Raw genomic sequence first — 26,712 nt, forward strand, 5'->3', positions numbered from 1 at the left:
TGAATAGAGCACCAGCCCTGGATTCAGGAGGACCTGAGTTCAAATCTGGCCTCAGACACTTGACACTTACTAGCTGTGTGACCCTGGGCAAGTCACTTAACCCCAACTGCCTCACCAAAAAAAAAAAAAAAAAGAGTTACAAAGTGCTTTACAAGTATTATCTCATTTGTTCCTCACAATAACCCTGGGAGGTAGGTGCTATTATTATCCCTATTTTCCATATGGAGAAACTAAGGTGGACAAAGGAAAAAATTAGGATTATACAGCTAGCAAGTATCTGAGACCAGATTTGAACTCAGGTCTTCCTGACTCTGGGGCAGTGCAATGTCCCAGTCGCTAAGAGTGCCAGTCTTGGATTCAGGAAGACTCATTTTTGAGAGTTCAAATCTCACTTCAGACACTAGCTGCGTGACCCTGGGCAAGTCACTTAACCCTGCTTGCCTCAGTTTCCTCTTCTGGAAAAGGAAATGGCAAACCCCTCCAGTATCTCTGTCAAGAAAATCCCAAATGGGGTCACCATGCCACCAAGCTTCCTGGAAACCAGCCTGGAAACTCCTGGAGGACAGGGATTATATCTTGTAGACTCAAATTTTGAGCCATAGGAGACCGCAGAGATCATTTAGTCCCATCTCGTTATTTTAGAGTCGAAGAAACTAAATCCCAGGGAGGTTAACCCACTTGCTCAAGGTCACATTGGTGGTGAAAGAGCTAGGAAATGTGACCCTAAATCTGCCACTCTTCACACCATGCCTCACTGCCTCCTCTCCTCTGGGACCTGGGACAGTTAGGCTGGATTCTCAGCGCTGCCAATAAACAGGGTGGAAGAGCTTGGGCAAGTCCTTTTATTTTTATTTCATTTTATTTTATTATTTTTTGTGGGGCAATGAGGGTTAAGTGACTTGCCCAGGGTCACACAGCTAGTAAGTGTCAAGTGTCTGAGGCTGGATTTGAACTCAGGTCCTCCTGAATCCAGGGCCGGTGCTCTATCCACTGCTCCACCTAGCTGCCCCAAGTCCTTTTATTTTTCTGGGTCTTGGTTTCCTCATCTGCAAAATGATCCAGTGCTAGTAGAGATGACAAAGTATAATGGGAAGGGGTTTACACTGGGACTCAGGAGAGACCTGCATTCATATCTATCCTGCCTCTGACACTTTGTTATCCCTGTGACCAAGGACAAGTTGTTCATCCTCCCTGAGCCTTAGTTTCCTTACCTGTTAAATAGTCATTTCAGTAAATATCTATTCTGTGCCAAGCCATGTGCTAAATGCCTGGAATATGAAAAGAAAACAAAGACAGGTCCTGCCCTCAAGAAGCTTGCAATCTAATGGGGGAAGACAACGCACAATAGGGATTATGGTAAGAACTGTGGCATCACCCTCACAGGGACTAATGATGAAATGAGATGATTTGTTTGAGGTTTACAGGGCAAACCATGAAGTGTTCTATAAACATTGGCTATTATCTCGAAGTAACCTTGTCTCTACCTTAGACTCTCTCCTAAGTTGGAAAGTCCATGACTTTGTAAAGTATCTTCTACTTATCTTGTATTGCACCTACTATATCATTCCCCCGTACACAGAAGGTGCCTAATGACAAGCTACATATTCCCCAGGAGGGCCAAATGGCTGAAGTCATCCTGCACTCTAGCTGCACATATTCCTATCTCCTTAGATCTTATTCATCATTAAAGCCTGAAAAGCACTTTGCAAAACCTTAAAGCCTTATAAACGTGTAAGTTATTAATAACAACAAGTGATAATGAGACAATCATCATGTTATATAATGGAAGAAAGGAAACAAACATTGATTAAATGCCTACTGTGTGCCAAGCACTGTGCTAAGTGTTTTACAGATATTATTTCACTTAATCCTTGTAACAGCCCTGGGAGGTAGGTGTGTGTATTATCCTCATTTGACAGAAGACAAAACTGAGGCAGATGGAAGTTAAGTGACTTGTCCAGGGTCACACAGCTACTCTGCCTTCTGGTTGTTTTTCTATAGCAAAGGTACCTGAGATCCTCCCACAAAGATAAATCCTCATGAAAAAAGGAAGAGCAAAGAAAGGAGGGTGAGGGTCTGACTGTCTGAGTGGAAGGAAGGAGGCAGGCTTTATTAGAAGGCTTTTAGGGCTCCGGGGAAAGGAGACAGATGGTCATTTGTCTGTTAACCTAATTTGTTCCTTTGCCCTTGGGAAAGGCCGCATTTATGGATTCTAGATCGTTGGGCGTCTGCCATAAATGGTCTCCAGGGAAGAAGATGACACCGTCTGTTTTCATGACCTATATGTGTCTCCCGATTCCAAGTTCTTCTGGATGTCTAACCTAAATATATCCTGCTACAATCTCATCTCATCCTTATTTTTGTTGTAGTTACCAGCCCCATGAAAATAGAACCCAGCTGTGTGTCATCATTGGGATAGTGAACATTCATATATCTGAAGACCACCCATATGACTGTTTTTCTGTGTTTACACCTTCCAAATCCAATTAACCTTTCTGCAAAGGTCCTGCTTTATAATCCCTTCCTAAAATGGCTCTCCTTCATTGGCCAAGCAGAAAAGCTGGCTGGACAGTACGTGTGTGTGTGTGTGTGTGTGTGTGTGTGTGTGTGTGTGTGTGGTAGTGGGAAAACAAACCCAATCCAAACAAAACATTGCAGGATTTGGAGTATGAACTGTCCCAGTTCTGCCATTTACTATTTATTTGACCTTGGGAAAGTCCTTTCCCCTTCTTGGCCCTTGGTTTCCTCATTTGTACATCGAGAGGGTTGGACTAGAGGTGTTGGATGTAGAACTAGGAAGACCTGAGTTCAAATTCTGCCTCAGTCACTTTGTAGGTGTTTGGCTCTGGGTGAGTCACTTAACTTCTCTATGCCTCAGTTTCCTCATCTGTGAAATGGAGGAACAGGACTTGACAGCCTCTGAAATCCCTTCCAACTTTAACGTTCAAGGATCCCCTACAAAATAAGGTGAGGAAGTTGCCTGAGTGTAAAATGTATCTCTTCCCACATACATTTTTAGGAGCAAAAATCTTCAAGCACATTTGCACATCAGCCTGTTATATTGACATGGGGGGGAGGGCATGTCAGAGCCTCTACTCCAGTCATTTAACCAAATATGGCCAAAGCCAGCCAGCCCTCTCTCTGTTAATGACAGCACACATCCATAATGGCTTGGACTCAGAAGCTTCAGTGACCTCACAGAGCCATCATTAGGAGAAGCCTCAATGCTACCCTTTACTGAGAGGTCTGGCCAAGAGACCAAGAAGAGCCTTGGATGGATTTAAAAGCTCATTTTGTAGCCTGCCCTGAGGGACATTCCCGCCCCCCCCCCCCCCCCCCCCCGCCAAAAAACCCCCCTCACATCTCAGGATATATTTCTCCAGACATCTAACCCTATGCTGCTGCTATCAAGCAAGGACAGAACAGAAGGACAACATTCAATGTTTGTTCTATTGATTCTCTCCTGGGGTTTGCTGCAGCCAGCTCAAACTGGTTGTAATTGGTTCATGAGAACCAATTATTAAATTTTCAATGTGAGCATTTACACTTTAGAAATGGGCAAATGCTACAAGTCCAGGATTAATTTGCTGTTTTACTGTTTGTCTAGACTTAAGAAAGTAAAGGAGAAAAATGTTAAAAAATGCAAATTAAACTTAAAAATTAGTCACACACATTTTTTTTTGAGAGCTGGTTGTTAAACATTTACTAGCACACCCCTGAAGCTAATCCAGGGTGAGCCAGAAGTTTCTACATGGTTGCACTATGACATAATGTAGGCATTGAGGTAGGAGAGCAGATAGAGATCTAGACTTGGAAACAGGAAGACCCAGCTTTAAATCTCACCTCTGACACTTTACTACCTGGGTAACCATGTTTCTCAATTTCAATTTCCTCATCTGTAAAATGAAGATATTAATAACTGCAATAATACTGCCTAGGGCTGTTATAAGGATAAATTGTGATAACAGAGGTAAAGTACTTTTCAAACCTTAAAGTCCTGTATAAATGTTAGCTATTATTAAATTAGTTAAACCCTGAAGTGTTATATAAATGTCATTTATTGTTCATGCCTATAGTTTACTTGATGAGACTTTTTCTTTCTATAAAATGGAATTTTACATAATTTATGAAAAATGTATGATCATGGCAAAAGTCATGTTGATACTCATGGCTGACATCTTTTTCCCCTTTTGCAACATGGAGTATACTTTCCAACTTATATCAAAATCATACATTTTCTTTATTTTGTTTTAAAATGGCCAGATTCTCAGATTAAAGAAAATACAAATGTTCAGTGACTTGTTTTTCCCCTTGGTATCTTCTGAAAATCACACTTACCTAGCTTTTTAGCAAGCTTGGCTTCTTTCTTGGAGTCCACCAGGGCAAAACCTATATCTTTGTGTTCTAGGACCTGGGCCACCAGCTGAAAGAGATAGAAAGATAACAGTAAATTAGAACAACTCTGAGGTGTGTGCCTCATGCTCAACAAATTGGCAAAGATGGCCAAGGATGAAAACGGTCTATGTTGGAGGAATTGGGAAAAAAGTAGTATGTTCATGTACCATGAATAGAGCTATAAATTGGTCCAAAGTTTTGTAATTCTGTGAGAAAGACTGTTAAACCATTCAGACATTTTGACCCAGAGATACCATTGCTGGGCATATACTCCAAGGAGGTTGAAAGCAAAAAGAAAAATCCCATATATTTATAGTAAAACTTTTTGTGGTAGTAAAATAAGTATCCATTGAAATGAGTATCCATTGATTTGGGAATGGCTGAAGCAGTTGTTCTATAAATACATTCAGAGGGGGCAGCTAGATGGTTCAGTGGAAAAACTACCAGCCCTGAATTCAGGAGGACCTGAGTTCAAATCCAGCCTCAGATACTTGATATCTACTAGCTGTGTGACCTTGGGCAAGTCACTTAACCCTCATTGCCCTGCCCAAACAAACAAACAAAACAAAAACAAAACCAAAAAAAGAATACATTCAGAGAATTCAGAGAAATATGAGAAGACTTATATGAACTGATGCAGAGCAAGGTGAGAAGAAGCAGGAAAATAATATGCAGAATAACAATCATAATTGAAATGAACATTAACATGAAACTATGTACTCTGTAATTATAGTCACACATCTTGGTCCAGAAGAAGAAATGGGGCAAATTGAGGCAGTAGAGTATAAAACAGGGTTCTGTATTTGAAGGAAAATCCTGATTCTCTATGTCCTAGTTTCTTTTTCCATAAAATAAAGGAAAGGGGTTGTACTTCATGGTTTCTAAGGTCCCTTCCAGCTCCAAATGCATGATCCTATAAGGAAATTAATCTTCCTTCTTTCCTTGGAGGGATGGAAGACTATGGGTATAGAATGTTTCATACACTATCAGATATGCCCACTGTATCAGTTGATTTTGCTTAATTATTTTTAATTTATAATAAGAAGACATTAAACATTTACTAGCACACCCCTGAAACTATCCATGCTGAGCCAGAAGTCTCTATATAGTTGCAGTATGACATAATGTAGGCAACAAGGTAGGAGAGCAGAGAGATCTCTGGACTTGGAAACAGTAAGACTTTGCTTACTAAGCTTGTGACCCTATTTGTGGTTTCCTTGGCAAAGATACTGGAGTGGTTCACCATTTCCTTTTCCAGCTCATTTTAGAGATGAGGAAACTGAGGAATGTGATCACCTGGGTGATATAGGCACCCTGATTCTCATAGGCAGAAAGACTTAAGTGACTTGCCCAGGGAAACACATCAAGAAAGTGTCTAAGATCAGATTTGAACTCAAGAAATAATCTCTTTACTCCAGACCCAGCACTCTATCCATTGTGCCAACTAGCTGTCCATTCTTAGGATACGAGCCTCTAATACATTATGCATTCAGCCAATAGTAACAAGGTCCAGACCAGTATTTTTCCAGTTGTGGTCCGTAAGACACCAATGAATACTCTTCATCCTCGGTGTCTTCCCTCCATTTCAGGTGCAGTTTAGGTCACTATATATCATATAAGCCAGTGGTCAAAGTATGGTTCAATATTACTGTTTTGGATCACCCAAGATGATATAATAAGAAGAAAGGAAAACGACAAAAGGGGGAAATACTTAATTTCCTATGAATATACTACTATACCTATGCCTATACCTATTAACTACTACCACTAAGATTATGACTACCATTACCACTACTACTAGCTAGTATTTACACAGAGCTTTAAGCTTTGCAAAATGGTTCACATATGTTATCTTATATGATCCACTCAACAGCCTTGGGATGTAGGTGCTATTATTAACTCCATTTTACAGAGAGAAAACTGAAGATGAGAGAGGTTAAGTGACTTTCCCAGAGTCATACAGCTATGCAATGTCTGCAGCAGGATTTGAATTCAGGTCTTCCTGACTCCAAGTCCAGTTGCTCTATTCCCTGTGCTACATAATTACCCTTATACAGTAGACATTCATTGTTGCTGTCATTTCAATAGTATCTGACTCTTTGTGACCTTATTTGGAGTTTTCTTGGCAAAGATAATGGAATGGTTTGTCATTTCCTTCTCTGACTCATTTTTATAGATGAGGAAACTGAGGCCAACAGGGTTAAGTGACTTGCCCAGGGTCACACAGCTACTAAGTGTCTGAGGCTGGCTTTGAACTCATGAAGATGAGTCTTTTTGACTCCTGTCCTGGCACTCTATGTGCTGCCCTACCACAGTGTATGCTGAGGTATGTGCAAAAAACAAGGCAAATCAAAATCAAGTTCATGCTCTGGACATGTCAATGTACCATAGCCCTCTAAGTTATTTCACTCATATTTACATGTCAGGTTATTCTTTCATCCCATTTGTATCTTGGCATTTTCCCATTTCCCCATAGACAACCAATTACTCTCCTCTGTCACGGATGGATAGATGAGACCACCAGATCAGAGTCCAGCAAAAGATTCAGTTCTATCCAAGCACCAACCCAGTCTTGGGATGTGCTGGGATTTAAAATGTTTCTCTCTCCTCCCACCCTGCCTAGTCCTCATGCCCTCCCACTCTAGCTCTGTCATCACTCACTGCAGAGGTTACTCTCCACTCCCTCCCTCCAGCTCCATTGCCACACTGAGATGGCAGGGCAAGGTGAACCGTGAGTACAGAAAAGCCACACCTGTTGCCAATAGCCGAGAGTGCTCTAGCCTCTCCCTGCTCCTAGGGCAGACTGAAGGTAGCAGGTTTAAAAGCAAACAAAGCAAGGAATAATGAAGGCCCAAGCAGTGACCAGGGCTTCTTTGTGGCTGCTTGGAGGCTTGTCTGTTATCTGAATGTTATTGTTGTTATGGAGATGTTTGGCTCTGAAGAAGGCAGAGGGAGGGGAAGCCGAGTCTTTGTTGTGTTGAGGGATCAGCACAATTCCCTCAACATGGAGGACACACTAGCTGTTGAGCTGTTCCACATTTTTACCCCATGTCCACAGATAACCAACCAATCACTATCCTCTGTTAGGGACAGATAGACACATAGTCTGACTCCTCCTGAAATTTTCAGACTCATCTCTTATCCCCTTCATGTACTCTTTTTTTTTTGTGAGGCAATTGGGGTTAAGTGACTTGCCCAGGGTCACACAGCTAGAGTCAAGTGTTTGTGGCTGGATTTGAACTCAGGTCCTCCTGAATCCAAGGCTAGTGCTTTATCCACTGTGCCACCTAGCTGCCCCTCCTTCAGGTCCTCTTTATACCAGGCATGCTGGCCTGCCAGCTATTCCCCCAGTTTTGTGTTCCATCACTATGCCTTCATCCAGTCTGGACCCCTTAGCAGGGGTCAATCAGAAAGGGAGGGGGAGTTGTGTTACCTGCATTCTCAGGTTGGAATCATGCATGCACCTTTATGTGCTGGTCAGAGCAAAGATGATAGATCATAACTTTAGGGCTAGAAAAAAAAATCATCTCATGCATTCTCCTCATTTCAGAGAAGAGGCTGATGGGAAGGAAACTGACTTCAAGCTAATGCAAGTTGGAAGCAGCAAAGATGGGATCTGATGCTCTCTTTGGTCTATTGTTCTTTCCATTACAACTGACTTCCAACAAGCCTCTTGTATATATTTGAAGTCCTATATTCTCAATGCTTATATTCCTTCAAAAGACCATTTTATATAAATGGTGCCAATATTATCTTGCCTATTTTGCAGATGAAACTGCAGGAACTCAGGAAACTGAGATTCATAGAGCCCTGTGTCTAATAATAATAATAATAATAATAATAATAATAATAATAATAATAATAATAATAATAATAATAATAATAATAATAATAACCAGCATTTTTTGTAACACTATGGGCCAGGCATTATAGCTATGGTGTCAGAGGCAGGATGTAGACCTAGGTCTTGTGACTCTAAAGGTTATCCTCTCACTCCATCACCTCTCTCATACCTTTCACATTGCTAACTCACATAACTTTCACTGTCTCTGAAAAGAGGCAGTATGGTGCAGTGGAAGGGGCATTGGATTTGGAATCAGGAGAGCTGAATTCAAATTTCATCTCCATCATTCCCTGCTTGAGTCACCACAGGAAGGTCATTTAAATTCTTTAAATTCCCATTTCCTAACCTGTAAAATTAGGTGGTTGAACCAGATGACCTCAAAGGTCCCTTTTAGCTCTAAATCTGTGATACTATACACTGTTCAGAGGGAAATTCAATACAGTTTCTTTCTTTTTTTTTTTTTGGTGAGGCATTTGGGGTGAAGTGACTTACCCAGGGTCACACAGCTAGTAAGTGTTAAGTGTCTGAGGCCGGATTTGAACTCAGGTACTCCTGAATCCAGGGCCGGTGCTTTATCCACTGCGCCATCTAGCTGCCCCTCAATACACTTTCAACAAATATTTACTAATTAATTATATGCTAGGCACTGCTCGTGATACAAAAATGAACAAGATATGGTCCCTATTCTCTAGTAACTTACAGTCCAGTAGAAAATAGAAATCAGATTCAAAAGAAACTCTCATGCCAAAAAGAACAGATCCCAAGTATCCAAGAGAGACACAATCAATGAAGAGGAAGAGATCATTTCTAACGGGGATGAGACACAGATCAAGAGCCATTTGAGGTAGATCTTGAGGGATGGGTTGAAAAAAAAAGAGGAATCATCCATAATAACAACAAGAAGAAGAAACCACACTAATAAACATTAAGTAGTGCTAAATATTATTATTAATATTTCTATATCACTATAAGTCAGATTGTGACAAGAAATCTTTTTGCAATAAGAATTTTGATATAAAAAGATTCCAGAACCACAGAGGGGAGGAGGGGGACCCTACTTATTTCATACACATTCACCCCAAATGATGCCCTCTCAGCCAAAGAATGTAGATAGTCCCTTTAGAACTGACTGTATTGTAATAGGACTTATCATGTAGTGGACCCATCACGGAATCCAAAAGCATGAAGAAAGAAGCTGGGCCTTGGGCCTGTCTTCTTCCAAAGGGATGGACCTCCTTCCCTTTCATCAGCACTCAGCTCCCCCACAGAGCCAAGCACTTCACTTTTCATTCATTGAATCTTGTAAAACTGAAAGGTCTATGACATGATTGATTAGCTCAGACATGTGACTGGTTTTATAGCTGAATTTGCATTGCAAAGATCTGGGAAAGTAATTTCAAGTCCTGGGTTGGGGGTGGGGTGGGGAGAGAAAGAATCTTTATAGTAGAGACTAGAAACATGTTCAGCAAAGAAGTAGCTAGAAAATTAACAAATATTTAGCCTCTTAAAGGTATATTATTGTGTGTTGATCAACTGTGATAGACTTGATTTTTCTCAGCAATCAATGGTCCAGGATAGTTCCAGGGGACTCATGATGGAAAATGCTCTCCAAATCCAGAAAAAAACCCAAAAAAACCCAAGAAAAAAAAAAAAAGAACTGTGGAATATGGATGCAGATTGGACCATACTATTTCTTTTGGTTTTGGTGTTGTTGTTTTTCTTTTTTGAGGTTTTTCCTTTTTGCTCTGATTCTTTTCTTATAACATGGCTAATGCAGAAATATGTTTAATGTTATTGTACATATATAATCTATATCAGATTGCTTGCTGTCTTGGGGAGGGGGAAAGGGAGGAGAGGGAGGGAGAAAAATTTGAAACTAGAACTCTTATAGGAACAAATGTTGAAAGCTATCTCTATATGTAACTGGAAAACAATAAAATGCTTTTATAATTTAAAAAAGGTATGTTGTATATTTATAGCAACACTTTTTTTTTTTTGAGGATTTTTTTTTTTTTAAGTGAGGCAATTGGAGTTAAGTGACTTGCCCAGGGTCACACAGCTAATAAGTGTTAAGTGTCTGAGGCCGGATTTGAACTCAGGTACTCCTGACTCCAGGGCCGGTGCTCTATCCACTGCGCCACCTAGCTGCCCCTATAGCAACACTTTTTTTTTTTTTTTTTTTAGTGAGGCAATTGGAGTTAAGTGACTTGCCCAGGGTCACACAGCTAGTAAGTGTTAAGTGTCTAAGGCCAGATTTGAACTCAGGTACTCCTGACTCCAGGGCCGGTGCTCTATCCACTGCGCCATCTAGCTGCCCCAGCAACACTTTTTAATAGAGTAGGATACTGGAAACAAAGTACTTCTATGAGTGAAAGGCTAAATATGTGGTACATGGAAATAATAAATGAACATACTATAAGAGATTAATATGAAGAATTCAGAGAAACACAGGAAGACTTAAATGAACTAATGAAAGGCTACAATAACCAAGAAAAAGTCTAAAAAATGGCTAAAACAATATAAGTGGAAAGACACCCTTCAAACTCCTCCCCCCAAAAGCCCCACAACCCAACAACCTTGATGTGTATTTATAACGACCAAGAAATTTGGACCTGAAGAAGAATTAAGAAAATGTATCTCCCACTGCTTTTTTCCCCCCAGAAGTGGGGGTGGTACAGGGGGTAGAACACTGTCAGATTTATTTAATGTGCTGGCTAATTATTCAGAAGGAGAAGGAAATGGCAAACCACTCTAGTATCTTTGCCAAGAAAACTCCAAATGGGGTCATGAAGAGTTGGACACAGCTGAAAGTGACTTAACAACAACACATTTTATAGAAAGGCTTCCCTTCTCTCCTTTTTATTTTTAAATAGAAAGCTTGGCTTACAAGAATGACGAGTGGGGAACAGATAGGTCATCTAAAGATGGAAGGGACCCCAGAGGTCATCTAGTCTAACCCTCTAATTTTACAGGTAAGAAATTGAGGCCCATAGGAGGTTCAAGGACTTGCCCAGGGGCACACAAGAAGTAAGACTCATAGGTGGCATTTGAACTTGCTGACTCCCGAGCTAATGCTATTTCCAATGGAGAGGAGGAAACCAAGATTCATTTCTCTTTAGTTTTAATTTTTAAAATTTATTTTGCTTTAAATTAAATTTCAATTTAATTTGATTTGATATTAATTTATTTTTAATTTAATTTTAAATTTGTTTTAATTTTAATTTAATACAAGCATTTCAGTAACACAGTATCAAGTTTAATGAGCATTTCTCACATTTTCTCCATCACTTTCTTAAGTCTAGACAATCAACAAAACAATAACTCAAGCCCTGATTTATAGTATTTACCAGTTTCTCAAGTGGAAATGCTCACACTGAAAATTTAACAATCAGCTCTTGTGAGCCCTCCAAGCATGCCTTCATTGGAATTCCAGGGACCTTTTGGTTTCAAATACCATCTAAGTAACAGGGCATCCTTGACTTCCTAGTAATCAGTCATCATTTTTAAAGCACCCAGATACCATATCTTGGTAAAACATGAAAATATATAAGACCCTGTCCTTTCCCTCATGGTGGAGCTTATAATCCATATGGACTACTCTTTGCAAGTTGTTGAATATCCATACACATTCACCATAGATGGAGCTTCAAAAATGAAACCAGAACATGACTATACCAAAAACTCAGTCAATTCAGATTGAGCAAGCTCCTGATTTGTGTGGAAGACATAAAGGTCTGAATTACATTCTATCTTTTTTTTAATTAAAAAAAAATTTTTTTTAAGTGAGGCAATTGGGGTTAAAGTGACTTGCCCAGGGTCACACAGCTGGTAAGTGTTAAGTGTCTGAGGCCTGATTTGAACACAGGTACTTCTAACTCCAGGTTTTGAACTCGGGTACTCCTGACTCTAGGGTTGGTGTTCTATCCACTGTGCCACCTAGTTGCCCCTAGATTCTTTTTGATTTGTTTGTTTTTTGTTTTTGTTTTTTGTGGGTCAATGAGGATTAAGTGACTTGTCCAGGGTCACACAGCTGGTTACTGTCATGTGTCCTAGGTCGGATTTGAACTCAGGTCCTCCTGAATCCAAGGCCAGTGTTTTATCCACTGTGCCACCTAGCTGCCCCTACATTCTATCTTGAAAGAAATTTAGTTTGATCAAAGTAGATACAATGATTCCAACCAAAGTGGGAAAGGGTTGCAGGGGGGCTCTTCTTGAATAAATAGATAATAATGATTTTAAATTCACAGATAACAGAATCCTAGCTTTGGAAGTCTATCTGGTCCAGCCTTCACCAAAATCAAAACGTGCTCTACAATTTACTCAACAAATGGCATCATCTTTATTTGAGGCCTTCTAGTATGGAGATACCCACAGCTGTTCATCCTTCATTCTTGAAGAGGACCAATGACATCAGAAGAGTGATATCTTGACTTGAGGGTGAATTGTATTTAAGTGAAGCAGAGCTGTGCAGTCATCAGCCTTACTTTCTCCTCCAGAATCACTGGGGTTCAGTGGCAAGACACAAGTCAGGATGACTGGTGATCCTCCCCCCCCAATCCCTGCTACTTCTCAAGGCAATTGTTATGCAAATTTTACTTAAATCAAAGCTATGTTTATCTCTATGAAATGTCAACCTATTGACTTCCAGCAGTCAAGATAGCTAAATAAATAGTAAGTGGCTATAACTTTCCCATATTCACCCCCAAACAACCATAAAATAGTGCTCCCAAACAAATCCTGGAACATCAGAACCAGCAAAAAGATAGTGTGAAATGATCTTTGAATCCAAGAAAGTTGGAAGATTGACAGGAAAGGTCTATCTCACTTAGGTAAAAGAGAAGTGCAGTCCAGGAATAGGATAGGAAGTATCCCAGCAGCAAGCCCCACTACAGCAAACCAGTGGTAGATCCTGAGCCCCAGTGTGGTGGAGCAGGCAAACAGCACCAGGACCCCCGACATGCCTCAGCATAGCCAGAGGAATGGGCAGACTTCATCTCTGAGAACCACCAAGTGCTTCAGAGTAGCCCAGGGCAAACGGGGAGATGCCAACCCTACTGGTGCCTAAGCAAATAGGCAGCTGCCAGCACTGCCCACACTCCGCCCCCCCCCCCATGTATTTCATCATAGCCTTGGGCAAACAGGCAGTTTCTAGTGGTCAAACCACCGTGTGCTTCAGCGTATCCCTGGGGAAATGCAAAAACACACCACCAGCCTCAGCACATGCCAGACAGCACCAATAGGACCCCAGTTCAGAATCAGGTAAGCTGCCAGAATCCTATAGCCTCCAGCAGCACCAGCTTCCTCCTACCCCACCCCCTCAGCACAGCATCAGACATGAGGGTCCCCCATGGGCCTCAGGGCAACATCAGTTCAGCACCAGATAAACAGTCAGGGCCTATAACCCCTGGCACAAGAAGCCTAATACAGTGCCCCTACCACCCTAGGAACAGAGCTAAAATTTAAAAGAAAGAAACAAGGCCAAAAAGATGTGCAAACAACAACAACAACAACAACAACAACAGAAAAGAATCTGACCATAGAACATTATTATGGTGACAGGGAAGATCAAGACACAAACTCAGAAGAGTAGAACAATGGACAAAACCCAAAAGAAAAACAGGAAGTGGACTCAAGCCCAGAAAGAACTCATGGAAGAGCTCAATGAGGAGCTTAAAAAAAAAAAGAGGTAAAAGAAAAATTGGAAAAAGAAGCAAGTGATGCAAGAGTATTATGAAAAAAAAAAAGAGTCAACAGCTTGGAAAAAGAAAACAATTGCTTAAAAAGTATTATTGGCCAAATGGAAAAGGAGATATAAAAATCCACTGAAGAAAACAACTCCTTAAAAAGTACAATTGGCCAAATAAAAAAAGAAATACCAAAGCTAATTGAGGAAAACAACTCCTTAAAAATTAGAATTGGGAAAGTGGAAGCATGAAAAATCAAGAATCAATCAAGCAAATTAAAAAGAATGAAACAAAGAAGAAAATATAAAATACCTCATTGGAAAAACAACTGACCTGGAAAACGATTCCAGGAGACAACATCAGAATCATTAGACTACCTGAAATCCACAATCAAAAGGAGGACCTGGACAGCATCTTTCAAGAAATGATTAAGAACTGCCCTGATACCTTAGAACCAAAGGGTAAAATGGGCATTGAAAGAATCTACCAATCACTTCAGAAAAGAGATCCCAAAATAAAAACTCTAAGGAACATTTAGCCACATTTCAGAAATATTAGGTTAGGCTAAAAATACTACAAATGACCAGAAAGAAAAAGTTCAAATATTGGGGATCCACAAATTGGATTACATAGGAAGGTCAGAGATCATGGAACACAATATTCTGGAAGGCAAAGGAGCTAGGACTACAACCAAGAATCACTTGTCCAGTGAAATTAAGCAAAATACATCAAGGGAAAAATTGTCACTCAATGAAATAAAAGGATTTCAAACTTTCATAAGAAGAAGACCAGAATTAGACCAAAAATTTGATTTCTAATATCAAGACCCAAGATAAGCATAAGTAGGTAAAAAGGGAAAAGAAAACATAAGGGATTCAATGGAGCTGAACTGTTTATATCTCTGCATGGGAAGATGATACTTGTAGTTCTTAAAAACTGCATCATGAATAGTATAGCTAGAAGGAATATACATAGACAGAGGGTACAGGTATAAGATGAATTTCAGGGAATTACATAAAAATAATTAAGGGATGAGAAAGAACAGTACACTGGGTATAGAAGGAAGATAGAGGTAGAATGCAGTGAATTATTTCACATGAAGAGGAATGAAAGACCTATTACAGTGGAGGGAAGGATGAGAGGGAGGGCAATGGACATAACTTGAACCTTACTCTCATCAGTATTAGATCAAAGAGGGAATAATAGACACAATCAGTTGAATATAGAAAAAGAGGAGATTAAGTAAAGTGTGTGTGTTGGGGGGCTGACAGGATTGAAGATTAGAGAGGTGGTAGACAAGCAAAACACTGTCAAGAAGGTTAAGAGTGAAAGGAGAAAGAGGACAAACAGGAGGAAAAATAGGATGGAGGGAAATACACAGTTAGTAATCCTAACTGTGAATGTAAATGGGATGAACCCTCCCATAAAACAGAAATGGATAACAGAGTGAATTAAAAACCAGAATTCTACAATATGTTTTTTACAAGAAACACACTTGAATCAGAGAGATGCACAGAGTAAAGGTAAGGGGCTGGAACAGAATCTTATGCTTCAGCTAACATAAAAAAAGCAGGAGTAGCAATCTTGATCTCAAAGTAAAAGCAAATATTGACCTAATTAAAATAGGGAAGGAAATTATATCTTGCTAAAAAGTAGAGAATGAAGCAATATCAATTCTATGCACCAAATGGAGGTATAGCATCCAAATTCTTAAAGAAGAAGTTAAGGGAGTGACAGGAAGAAATAGACAGCAAAACTATGGTAGTAGAAGACCTTAACTGTCCCTTCTTGGAACTCAATAAACCTAACCAAAAAATAAACAAGAATGAAATCAAGGAGATAGAATACTAGAAAAGTTAGATATGACAGATCTTTGGGAAAAAAATGAATGGGAACAAAAAGGAATACACCTTTTTCTTAGCAGCACATGGCACCTACACAAAAATTGACCATGTATTAGGGCATAAACCCCTCAAAATCAATAGTAGGAAGACAGAAACATTAAATATATTCTTTTCAGATCATAATGCAATAAAAATTACATTCAACAAAGGGTAGTGGAAAGATAGAGTAAAAATTAATTGGGGCAGCTAGGTGGCATAGTGGATAAAGCGCTGGTCCTGGATTCAGGAGGACTTGAGTTCAAATCCAGCCTCAGACACATGATACTTACTAGCTGTGTGACGCTGGGCAAGTTGCTTAACCCTCATTGCCCTGAAAAAAAAAATAATGTAAACTAAATAATCTAAGCCTAAAGAATTAGTGGGCCAAAGAACAAATCATAGAAACAATAATTTAATTAAATAAAATAACAACAATAAGACAACATACCAAAATTTATGGGATGCAATCAAAGAAATACTTAGGGAAATTTTTTATTTCTCTAAATTCTTACATTAACAAAATAAAAAAAGAACAGCTCAGTAAATTGGGCATACAACTAAAAAAACTAGAGAAGAACAAATTAAAACTTCCCATTTGAGTACCAAATTGAATATCCTGAAAATCAAAGGTGAGATTAATACGACTGAAAGTTTAAAAACAACTATTGAGTGAATAAATAAATCTAGGAACTAGTTTTAGGAAAAAAATAATAAGATAGATAAGCCATGATTTAAATTTGATTTAAAAAAAGAAAGAAAACCAAATCCAATATAAAAAATGAAAAGGGTTAAATCACCACCAATGAAGAAGAAACAAAACTATCATTAGGAAATATTTTGCCCAATTATACACCAATAAATCTGATGAGCTGAGTGAAATTGATAAGTATTACAAAAATATAAGTTACCCAGATTAATAGATCAGGAAATAAAATGCCTAAACAACCCCATATTAGAAAAAGAAATTAAACAAGTTATTAGTGAACCCCCTAAGGAAAAATCCCCACGGCCAGACTGCTTCACAAGTGAATCCTACTAAACATTTAAAGAACAATTAATTCCAGTACTATATAAACTATTTGGAAAAATAAGTAAAGAAGGAATTCTACCAAACTCCTTTTATGACACAAATATGGTGCTGATACCCCAACCAGGAAGAGCTAAAACAGAAAAAGAAAATTATAGCCTAATTTCCCTAATGAATATCAATGCAAAATTTTTGAACAAAATACTAGCAATGCAATTACAATAATATATCACAAGGATTAAACACTACAATAAGGTGGGATTTCTAACAGAATAGTAGGGTTGGTTCAATATTAGGAAAACTATCAACATAATTAACCACATCAGTAACAAAACCAACAGAAATCATATGATTATCTCAATAGATGCTGAAAAATCTTTTGATAAAATACAACACCCATGGCTATTAAAAACAACAAAGATCATAGGAATAAAGGGAGGATTCCTTAAAATGATAAACAATATCTATCTAAAATCATCAGGAAGCAGTATCTGCAATAAAGATAAGCTAAAAGCCTCCCCACTAAGATCAGGGGTGAAGCAAGGATGTCCATTATCACCACTACTATTCAAATATTATACTAGAAAGTCTAGGAGAAGAAAAAAGAAATTGAAGGAATTAGAATGGACAATTAGGAAACAAAACTATCACTCCTATATGATGGTATATTTAGAGAACACTAGAGAATCAACTAAAAATCTACTTGAAATAATTAACAACTTTAGCAAAGTTGCAGGATATAAGATAAACACACATAAATCACCAGCATTTCTTTATATGACCAACAGAGCCCAGCAGCAAGAGATAGAAAGAGAAATTCCATTTAAAATAACTGTAAACAATATAAAGTACTTGAGAGTGTACCTGACAAGGCAAGCACAGGAACTTTATGAACACAATAACAAAAGACTTTTTACACAAATTAAGTCAGAGGTAAACAACTGGAAAAATATTTATTGCTCATGGGTAGGCTGAGACAATATATAATAAAAATGACAATTCTGTCTAAACTAATGTACTTTTCAGTGCCATATCAATCAAACTACAAAAAAATTTTTATGGACCTAGAAAAAAATAACAAAATTCAACTAGAAGAACAAAAGGTTAAGAATATCAAGGGAATTGATGAAAAAATACAAAGGAAGGTGGCCTATCAATACCCGATCTCAAACTATATTATACAGAATAATCATTAACACTATTTTGTACTGGCTAAGAAATAGAGTGGTGGATTAGTGGAATAGATTAGGTACAGAAGACACCAAAGTATATGACCATAGTAACCTAGGGTTTGAGAAACCCAAAGACTCCAGCTTTTCAGATAAGAGCTCACTATATGACAAAAATTTCTGGGTAAACTGGAAAACAGTAGGACACAAACTAGGTGTAGACCAACATCTCACACTATAAACCAAAATAAGGTCAAAATGGGTACATGATTTAGACACAAAGGGTGACACCATAAGCAAATTAAAAGAGCAAGGAATAGTCTGCCTGTCAGATCTATGGGGAAGAATTCATGACCAAATAAGAGATAGAGAGCATTATGAAATATAAAATAGGTAATTTTGATTACATTAAAATAAAAAGCTTTTGTACAAACAAAACCAATGCAACCAAGATTAGAAAGAAAGAAGAAAGCTGGGAAACAATCTATATAGCAAGTGTCTCTGACAAAAGCCTCATTTCTCAAATAAATAGAGAACTGGGCCAAATTTATGAGAATACAAGCCATTTCTCAATTGATAAATGGTAAAAGAATATGAACAGGCAATTTTCAGATGAAGAAATCAAAGCTATATACAAGCATATGAAAAAGTGCTCTAAATAACTTGATTAGGGAAATGCAAGCCAAAACAACTCTGAGGTACCACCTCACAGCTATCAGATTGGCTAATATGACAAAAAAGTAAAATGATAAATGTTGGTGAGGATGTGGAAAAATTGGGAGACTAATGAATTGTTGGTGGAGTTGTGAATTAATCTAACCATTCTGGAGAGCAATTTGGAACTATGCCCAAAGGGCAACCAAGCTGTGCATACCTTTTGATCCAGCAATACCACCACTAGGTTTGTATCCCAAAGAGATCATAAAAAAGGGAAAAGAAAGGACCTGTATGTGCAAAAAATATTTATAGCATTCTTTTTCATGGTGGCAAAATATTGGAAATTGAAGTATGCCCATCAATTGGGGAATGACTGAACAAGCTGCAGTATATGAATGTAATGGAATACTATTGTGCTAGAAGAAATGATCAATAGGCAGCTTTCAGAAAAACCTTACATGAAAGACTTACGTCAACTGATGCGAAGTGAAATGGGCAAAACCAGGAAAGCATTATACACAGTATCAGCAATATTATGTGATGACCAATTATGAATGACTCAGCTCTTCTTGGCAACACAATGATCCAAGACAAGTACAAAGGACTTACAAAGGAAAATGCTTTCCACATCTAGATTGAGAACTGATGGCTATGAATGCAGATTGAAGTATTTTTTCACTTGCTTTTTTCTTTTTCTTGTTTTTTTTTCTTTTGATCTGTTTCTTCTTTCACAACTGTGACTAATATGGAAATGTTTTAAATGTATAACCTATATCAAATTGTCTGCCATTTTTGGAAGAGGGGAGGGGAGGGAGGGAGAAAAGTTAGGAACTCAAAATCTTGTGAAAATGAATGCTAAAATTTTTTTGACATGTAATTGGGAAAAATAAAATACTTTTAAAAAAAGAAATGTCAACCTGTTTTCCCTGGTTCTGCCAATTGGGAGCAAGACTAGAGTTTCTTTCCAGTGATAGCCCTCTAACTGCTTACTTAAAGATGGCTAATATACTCCCACTCTCCCAATACAGGTATCTCCTATTCAGGCAAAACATTGCTAGATCCTTCTTCTTGGCATATGACATGATCATGTCATCATGCTTAGAGAGAGGCAGTTTGCTCTAGTAGAGAGAGGGTTGGATTTGAAATCAAGAACCTGAGTTTGAATCCCAGATCTGTCCTTTACTGTGAAACCTTGGGATTAGGACTATATGATCCAATTTTTAGAGCTGAAATAGACTTTGGAGTTCATCAAACCCAATCCAGTTATTTTACAGATGAGGAAACTGAGACATTGAAGTAATAACAGAAATAATAAGATTAACTAGGGTTTTAAGGTTTGCAAAGTTCCCAATAAATATTATCTCATTTTATCCTCACAACAACCCTGGGAGACAAGTATTACTATTGCCACCCATTCCATCCCCCCCCCTTTTTTTTTACAAATTAGGAAACTGAGGGTAGCAAAGGTTAAGTGACTTGTCCAGAATCATACAGTGAATGTCAGAGATGGATCTTGAGCCTAAGTCTTCCTATTCCTATTCCTACACCTGGTTCCTTGTATACACACACACACACACACACACACACACACACACACACACGTGCGCGCGCATACACATATTGTATACACACATGTATGCATATGCATATGTGTAAATATGCATAGATATAATAGGAATTACATTAATTAATCATAGGAATTAAAAGGAATTCTGGACCAAAAATGTTTAGAATGAGCAACACAGATCAACATCAAGAGATAAGGAATTTAAAAGACTGCTGGCTCCTTAGGGTCCCATAACAAAAGAGCTAATTACAGTCCTGGAATTTATATATAAATCAAAGAACTGGGAAACTCTCCCCCTAGAACAAAAAGGCTGGTTGCAGCATACGACCAGCTGGTGGCAGCAAAAAGCAGTAGAAATAATCCTGATGACTTGAAGACAGCAGCCAAAAGGAGCACCTCAGTTAAAAAAAAAAAGTCACATAGCAGCTGACAATCAACAGATGACAGTGGAGAGTCACAGCACAGGCAAAGTGTGCCTTAGAGAGTGGAGACATCCAGCAGATGGCAGCAGAGAGCAATCTGAAGAAACAAAGGTATGTGTTTTCCTATCCCTGTGTGTCCTCTGATCCTATCTGTTCTTTATACACATGTCTGACTGGGAATGTTCCCTGGCTATATATGTTCCCTATGTTGTGTTCTCTGTTAGTATTCTTTGGTGATAAATGTTCCTTGTAAAAGCCCCCCTCCCATTGGTGGTATGGTAATCCATAGGAGGGTGTACCCCTGTGTGTTTGGGGGAAATCTTTTTACTTATTTTCCTATGTTTGATTAAATATCTTTTGTTTTGAACTGATGGGTCCTCTGGTTGACCTAGTAAAAGAAAACACATTGGTAGGGGCTCACAAGCTACAGTTTTGAGTGGACATTGACCTACAAAATATTATGGACCTAGGGAAGTTTTTGTTTGTTTTTTGTTTCGTTGGGGGAAGTGGTTTGGGCTTTATATTACGAAGAGCCTGGGTACGACAGATGTGAAACAGAAGAGGTGCAAAAGTCAAAAAGAGGGGTACAAAGTGTCGTGAGAGATCAGAGGTAGAAATTTCTCATTTCTAATCTCATGAAGTGGATGTTTGGGTAATCCTTATGACAGTCAGTAAATGGTTGTAGAATTGCACTGAATGCTTCTCTATGACACTGACAAGTAATAAAAGACCAATCATGGACATTCCCAAAGTCAAGACCAAGTAGGCATTCCCAAAACTGCCAAAGAAATCCAAATTTAGGATTTATTTTTCTATTTCTATTTCCTATTCTAAATCCCACTACTTGGGGAATGTTTTACTCAAAGGATACAACCTCAAACTCTAGCAGTCTTATTTACTGAAGTCAATGCAATCCCCTCCCCCAAGCCCCCCACTAAAACATCACATGCCATTTTTCCAGCTATACATAGCCCAAGGTCTAATTTGAGGGTGGTTAAAAGTGACAGAAGATTACTGAAGATAAATGTCAGTTCATTTGAACTTGCTTTGCTCTCATTTCTGAGGAGGACAAGCAATTGTTGTATTGTTTGACAAGTTGCCAAGAACCGTGAGAGACTGAGGGGTTGAAGCAGTCACTTGGCTCACGGCTTACACAGGAAGGAAGGACAGGAACACAGCCAGGATATTTTTAATGGCTAGAGTAAGGGATATTTAATTTGAGCAAAAGATCAGGGTGACATTCCCCACTTTGTCCCCCACTTTTCATTTTCAAGTTGCTAGGATTCATATAGGAACCCCTTTGCCTTCCTTCACCCAATTATCTACTTCTTTCTCCCTTCCACATCCACAACTCCCTAAGGACAAGGGGCCCCAGCAGCCTCTCCCATCCTCAAAGATGAAATCCTGGCCATATGTGACAGTAATTTTCCTTCCTATCTATGCCCTGGCTGTGTCCAACATGACTGTGATAAGTTGCTGCCAAAGGGCGTGGCAGGGAGGACTTATGTGGTGCAGCTGTTGGTGAGAAATCAGTGAGTCCTTTCAAAGGCTGGGCATCTACAGAGTTGTGTGGAGGGGTTAGAGGGGAGAGGGAGCAGATTACTGTACTTGCTGTTCTCAGTGCCTGGGTGTGTTTGAGGTGCTGCCCTTTGTTGCCGAATTGGGGAGCACACATGTAGTTCAGGGAATCTGTACCCCACCTAAACAGATTGCTGGATCTGGAGTCAGGAATAACTCAGTTCAAATCTTGCCTCACATTTACTAGCTCTGTGACTCTGGGAAAAATCACTTAAGCTCCTTGTTTCCTTATCAGTAAAATGGAGAATAATAATAGCAGCTACCTCACAGGGTTGCTGTGAAGAACACATGAAAAAAACATATGTAAAGAGCCTTATAAACCTAAAGCACTACATAAATGCTACCTATTATTATTATTATTATCTAAAATCTTATTTTACCTCTTCCTTTAAAATTTATTGAACTGGGTGACTAAAATCCAATGTCATCTTCTTACAACCCATGCACTTCTATTTTTTTTGTTGTTTTTATTTTTTGGGGGGGGGTTGTTTTTGTTTTTGTTTTTGTTTGGGTGAGGCAATTGGGGTTAAGTGACTTGCCCAGGGTCGCACAGCTAGTAAGTGTCAAGTGTCGACGTTGGATTTGAACTCAGGTCCTCCTGAATCCAGGGCTGGCGCTCTATCCACTGTGCCACCTAGCTGTCCCTACCCATGCACTTTTTTTTTTTTTTTAGTGAGGCAATTGGGGTTAAGTGACTTGCCCAGGGTCACACAGCTAGTAAGTGTTAAGTGTCTGAGGCCGGGTTTGAACCCAGGTACTCCTGACTCCAGGGCTGGTGCTCTATCCACTGCACCACCTAGCTGCCCCACCCATGAACTTCTTAATGCCTTGTAATTTAATTTCTTTCCCACCATTCTAATCCAACCCAATAAATATGTATTAAGTGCCTATCACATGCCAGGCACTGTGCTGAACTTTGAGGGTACAATTATTAAAGATATCCCCTGCTCTCAAGCAGATTACGATCTAATGGGGAGAGACAATGCCAGGCAATTGTATCTGTTGTCTCTCATTCTCACCACCCCACCTATTTTCCCTTGAAGAGAGACAAATGACAGGCGACAAGTGGTGACACAGAGTAGGGGAATAGTAGTAAATTTGCAGAACACATCAAAGATTTCATTGCTATATAAATGTGATATATTATCATTAGAGGGTGGTTGTACTTATGATATGAATAGGAAAATTAGGAAAAAGCTGCTTGGGGAAGAAAGATAATGAGCTAGGTTTTGGGTAAGGGTATTTTTAAAATTTTTATTATTATCTTTTATTTTTAAATAATCTACATTTCTAGATGGATTGCTCCTCCTTCCTCACCCAGAGAGTCATTTCCCATAACAAAGAAGTGTTTTGTTTTGTTTTTTAAGCAAGTGAACAAACAAAACTAACCACATTCATAGCTTTTAGATGTTTAAAGAACCAGTAGACAGCCTCCTCCACTGTGTTGATCAGAACCCTTATGGAGAATTTAGAGAAGAATGGGGAGAAGGAATCACACAGGTGAATTGATTAATTCACACAGGTAAGGAGGGACAAAACCAGGAAATATACCTAGGTCTCCTGACTCTAAATCCATTGCTCTTTCTTCTCTATTACATTTCTTCTTCTAGTCATGTAACCTTAAACACTTGGATTCCCCTTTAACTCCTCCCTTGCTTCCTACAATTCTAATCAATTATCGAGTTCTATCGATTCTTCCTATGTCAAGTCTCTTCCCTCTGTTTCTTCTTTTCCATCACACTGCCAGTACTGTATTCAAAACTTGTTTACTCTTGCCTAGCTTATTGTAGTACTAGCAGGTCCCATTGCCTCCATACTCTCTCACTTCCTATCTTAATTGTTCAAAACATCACCACTACCCTTCTAAGAAATTCCTCCAGTAAGCCCAAATTCCTGGCATTCAAGATCCCTTATGAGACAATGAGTATCATCCATTCCAAGTCTTGCCCTACTGTGGCTGGGAAGACCAAGACCAAGACAAACTTAGAATGCAATGATGTGAAAACAACTACAAGCAAAGCCTCAAAGAGAAATGCTCATTGGATCCAAGCCCAACAAAAATTCCTGGAACTGTTAAAGAAAAAGAGAAGAGTGGTAGAGTAAAAATTGGCAAAAGAAATTAGAGTAATACAAGAAAATTATGAAAAGGAAATGAATATCTTAGTAAAAGAGGTACAAAAATGCTAAAGAAAATAATACTTTAAAAATAGAATTGACCTAATGGTAAAAAGAGACGCAAAAATTCTCTGGGAAAAAATGAAAAACTCCTTAAAAAGCAGAATCTGCCAAATGGAAAAATAAGTACAATAGCTCACTGAAGAAAATAATTCCTTAACAATTAGAATTGGGCAAGTGGACACTAATGACTCCACAAGATATCAAGAAATAATCAAACAGAATGAAAAGAAAAAAGAAAGAAATTATGAAATCATCAGAAAAATAACTACCTGGAAAATAGATCAAGGAGCAATCATTTAATAATTATTGGTCTACCTTAATACTACAATAATAGGGGCAGCTAGGTGGTGCAGTGGATAGAGCATTGGCCCTGGAGTCAGGAGTACCTGAGTTCAAATCCGGCCTCAGACACTTAACACTTACTAGCTGTGTGACCCTGGGCAAGTCACTTAACCCCAATTGCCTCACTAAAAAAAAAAAAAAAAACTACAATAATAAAAAGAACCTGAATATCATCTTTCAAGAAATTATCAAGGTAAACTGTCCTGATATTCTAGAACCAGAGGGTAAAATAGAAATTGGAAGAATTCACTGATCACCTTCTGAGATTCTAAAATAAAAATTCCCGGGAATGTTACAGCTAAATTCCAGAGCTTTCATGTCAAGGAGAAAATATTGCAAGCAGCCAGAAAAAAAACCAAACAATATAAATATCAGGGAGCCACAGTTAGAATCATACAAGATTTAGCAGCTTTCACATGAAAGACTTGGAAGTCTTAAAATATGATATTCCAGAAGACAAAGGATCCAGGATTACAACCAAGAATAACCTACTCAGTAAAATAGAGTATAATTCTTCAGAGGAAAAAATGGATATTTAATGAAAGAGAAGACTTTCAAGCATTCCTGATGAAAAGACTGGAGTTAAATAGAAAATTTGACATTCCAACACAAGACTCAAGAGAACAATGAAAAAGTAAATATTAAAGAGAAATCATAAGGGACTGTTTACATTCCTATATGGGAAGACAATACTTGTAACTCCTAAGAACTTTATCATTATTAGGGCAGTTAGAAGGAGTAGACAGAGTCATAGGACACAGGTATAAGTTGACTATTATGAGATGACATCCAGAAACAAAAAAATAAGGGGTAAGAAAGAGGAATACACTGAGAGAAGGGGGAAGGGAGAGATAGAGTAGAATAGATTATCTCAGATAAAAGAGGCATAAAAGAATTCAATGGAGTGGAAGATAGGAGGATGGGCAATGCTTGAACCTTACTCTCATCAGAATTAGCTCAAAGAGTGAATAGCATCCATATTCAGTTGGGTATAGAAATCTATCTTTCCCTACAGGAAAGTAGGAGGAAAGAGGGATAGGAAAAAGGGGGAAATTGATAGAAGAGAGGGTGGATTGGGGCAAGTGGTGGTCAGAAGCAAAAAAACTTTTGAGGAGGGACAGGGACAGTGTGAAATGAGAGAGAGAGAGAGAGAGAGAGAGAGAGAGAGAGAGAGAGAGAGAGAGAGAGAGAGAGAGAGAGAGAGAGAGAGAAGGATAAACAGGGGGAAAAGCAGGATAGAGGGAAATACACAGTAATCATAACTATGAATGTGAATAAACTGAACTCTCTCACAAAACAGAAGTGGAAAACAGAGTGAATTAAAAACCAGAATCCTACAATTTATTGTTTACAAGAAACATACTTGCAGCAGAGAGACACACAGAATAAAAATACCAACTGAAGTAAAAAAAGAAAAAATCAGGGGTAGCAACCATGATCTCAGACAAAGTAAAAGCAAAAATAGATTTAATTAAAAGAGATAAGCAAGGAAACTTCATTTTGCTAAAAGGTATAATAGGTGTTGAAGGAATATCAATACTAAACATATGTACCAAATGGTATAGCATCCAAATTCTTAAAGGAAAAGATGAGTGTTACAGAAGGAAATACACAGTAAAACTGTAAAACTGTACTAGTGGGAGACCTTAACTTTCCTGTTTCAGAATTAAATAAATGTAACTAAAAATAAATAAGAAAGAAATAAAGGAAATTAATAGAATCTGAAAAAAGTTAGATATGATAGACCAATGGAGACAATGGAGTGGAAATAGAAAGGAATATGCCTTTTCTCACTAGCACATGGCACCTACACAAAAATCAACCATGTATTATGGCATAAAAACCTCATAACCTAATGCAGACAAGCAGAAATATTAAATCCATCCTTTTCAGCTCATAATGCAATACAAATTTTATTCAATAAAGATACATAGAAACATAAGTTTAAAATTAACCAGAAACCAAA

The 26,712-nt window shown here is 38.5% G+C and overlaps 1 protein-coding gene across 1 annotated transcript in view; it reads right to left on the bottom strand.

The window, feature by feature from the left end:
• Positions 1 to 26,712, bottom strand: part of CASQ2 (calsequestrin 2) — a 115,484-nt gene that overhangs the window by 57,835 nt on the left and 30,937 nt on the right. The window contains exon 2 of the mRNA XM_044002638.1: positions 4,339 to 4,423. Within this exon, the coding sequence (XP_043858573.1) occupies positions 4,339 to 4,423 (85 nt within the window). The remainder of the gene's footprint in view (positions 1 to 4,338; positions 4,424 to 26,712) is intronic.

This window comes from Dromiciops gliroides, chromosome 4 (assembly GCF_019393635.1).
Source record: "Dromiciops gliroides isolate mDroGli1 chromosome 4, mDroGli1.pri, whole genome shotgun sequence".
Classification (NCBI taxonomy): Eukaryota; Metazoa; Chordata; class Mammalia; order Microbiotheria; family Microbiotheriidae; genus Dromiciops; species Dromiciops gliroides.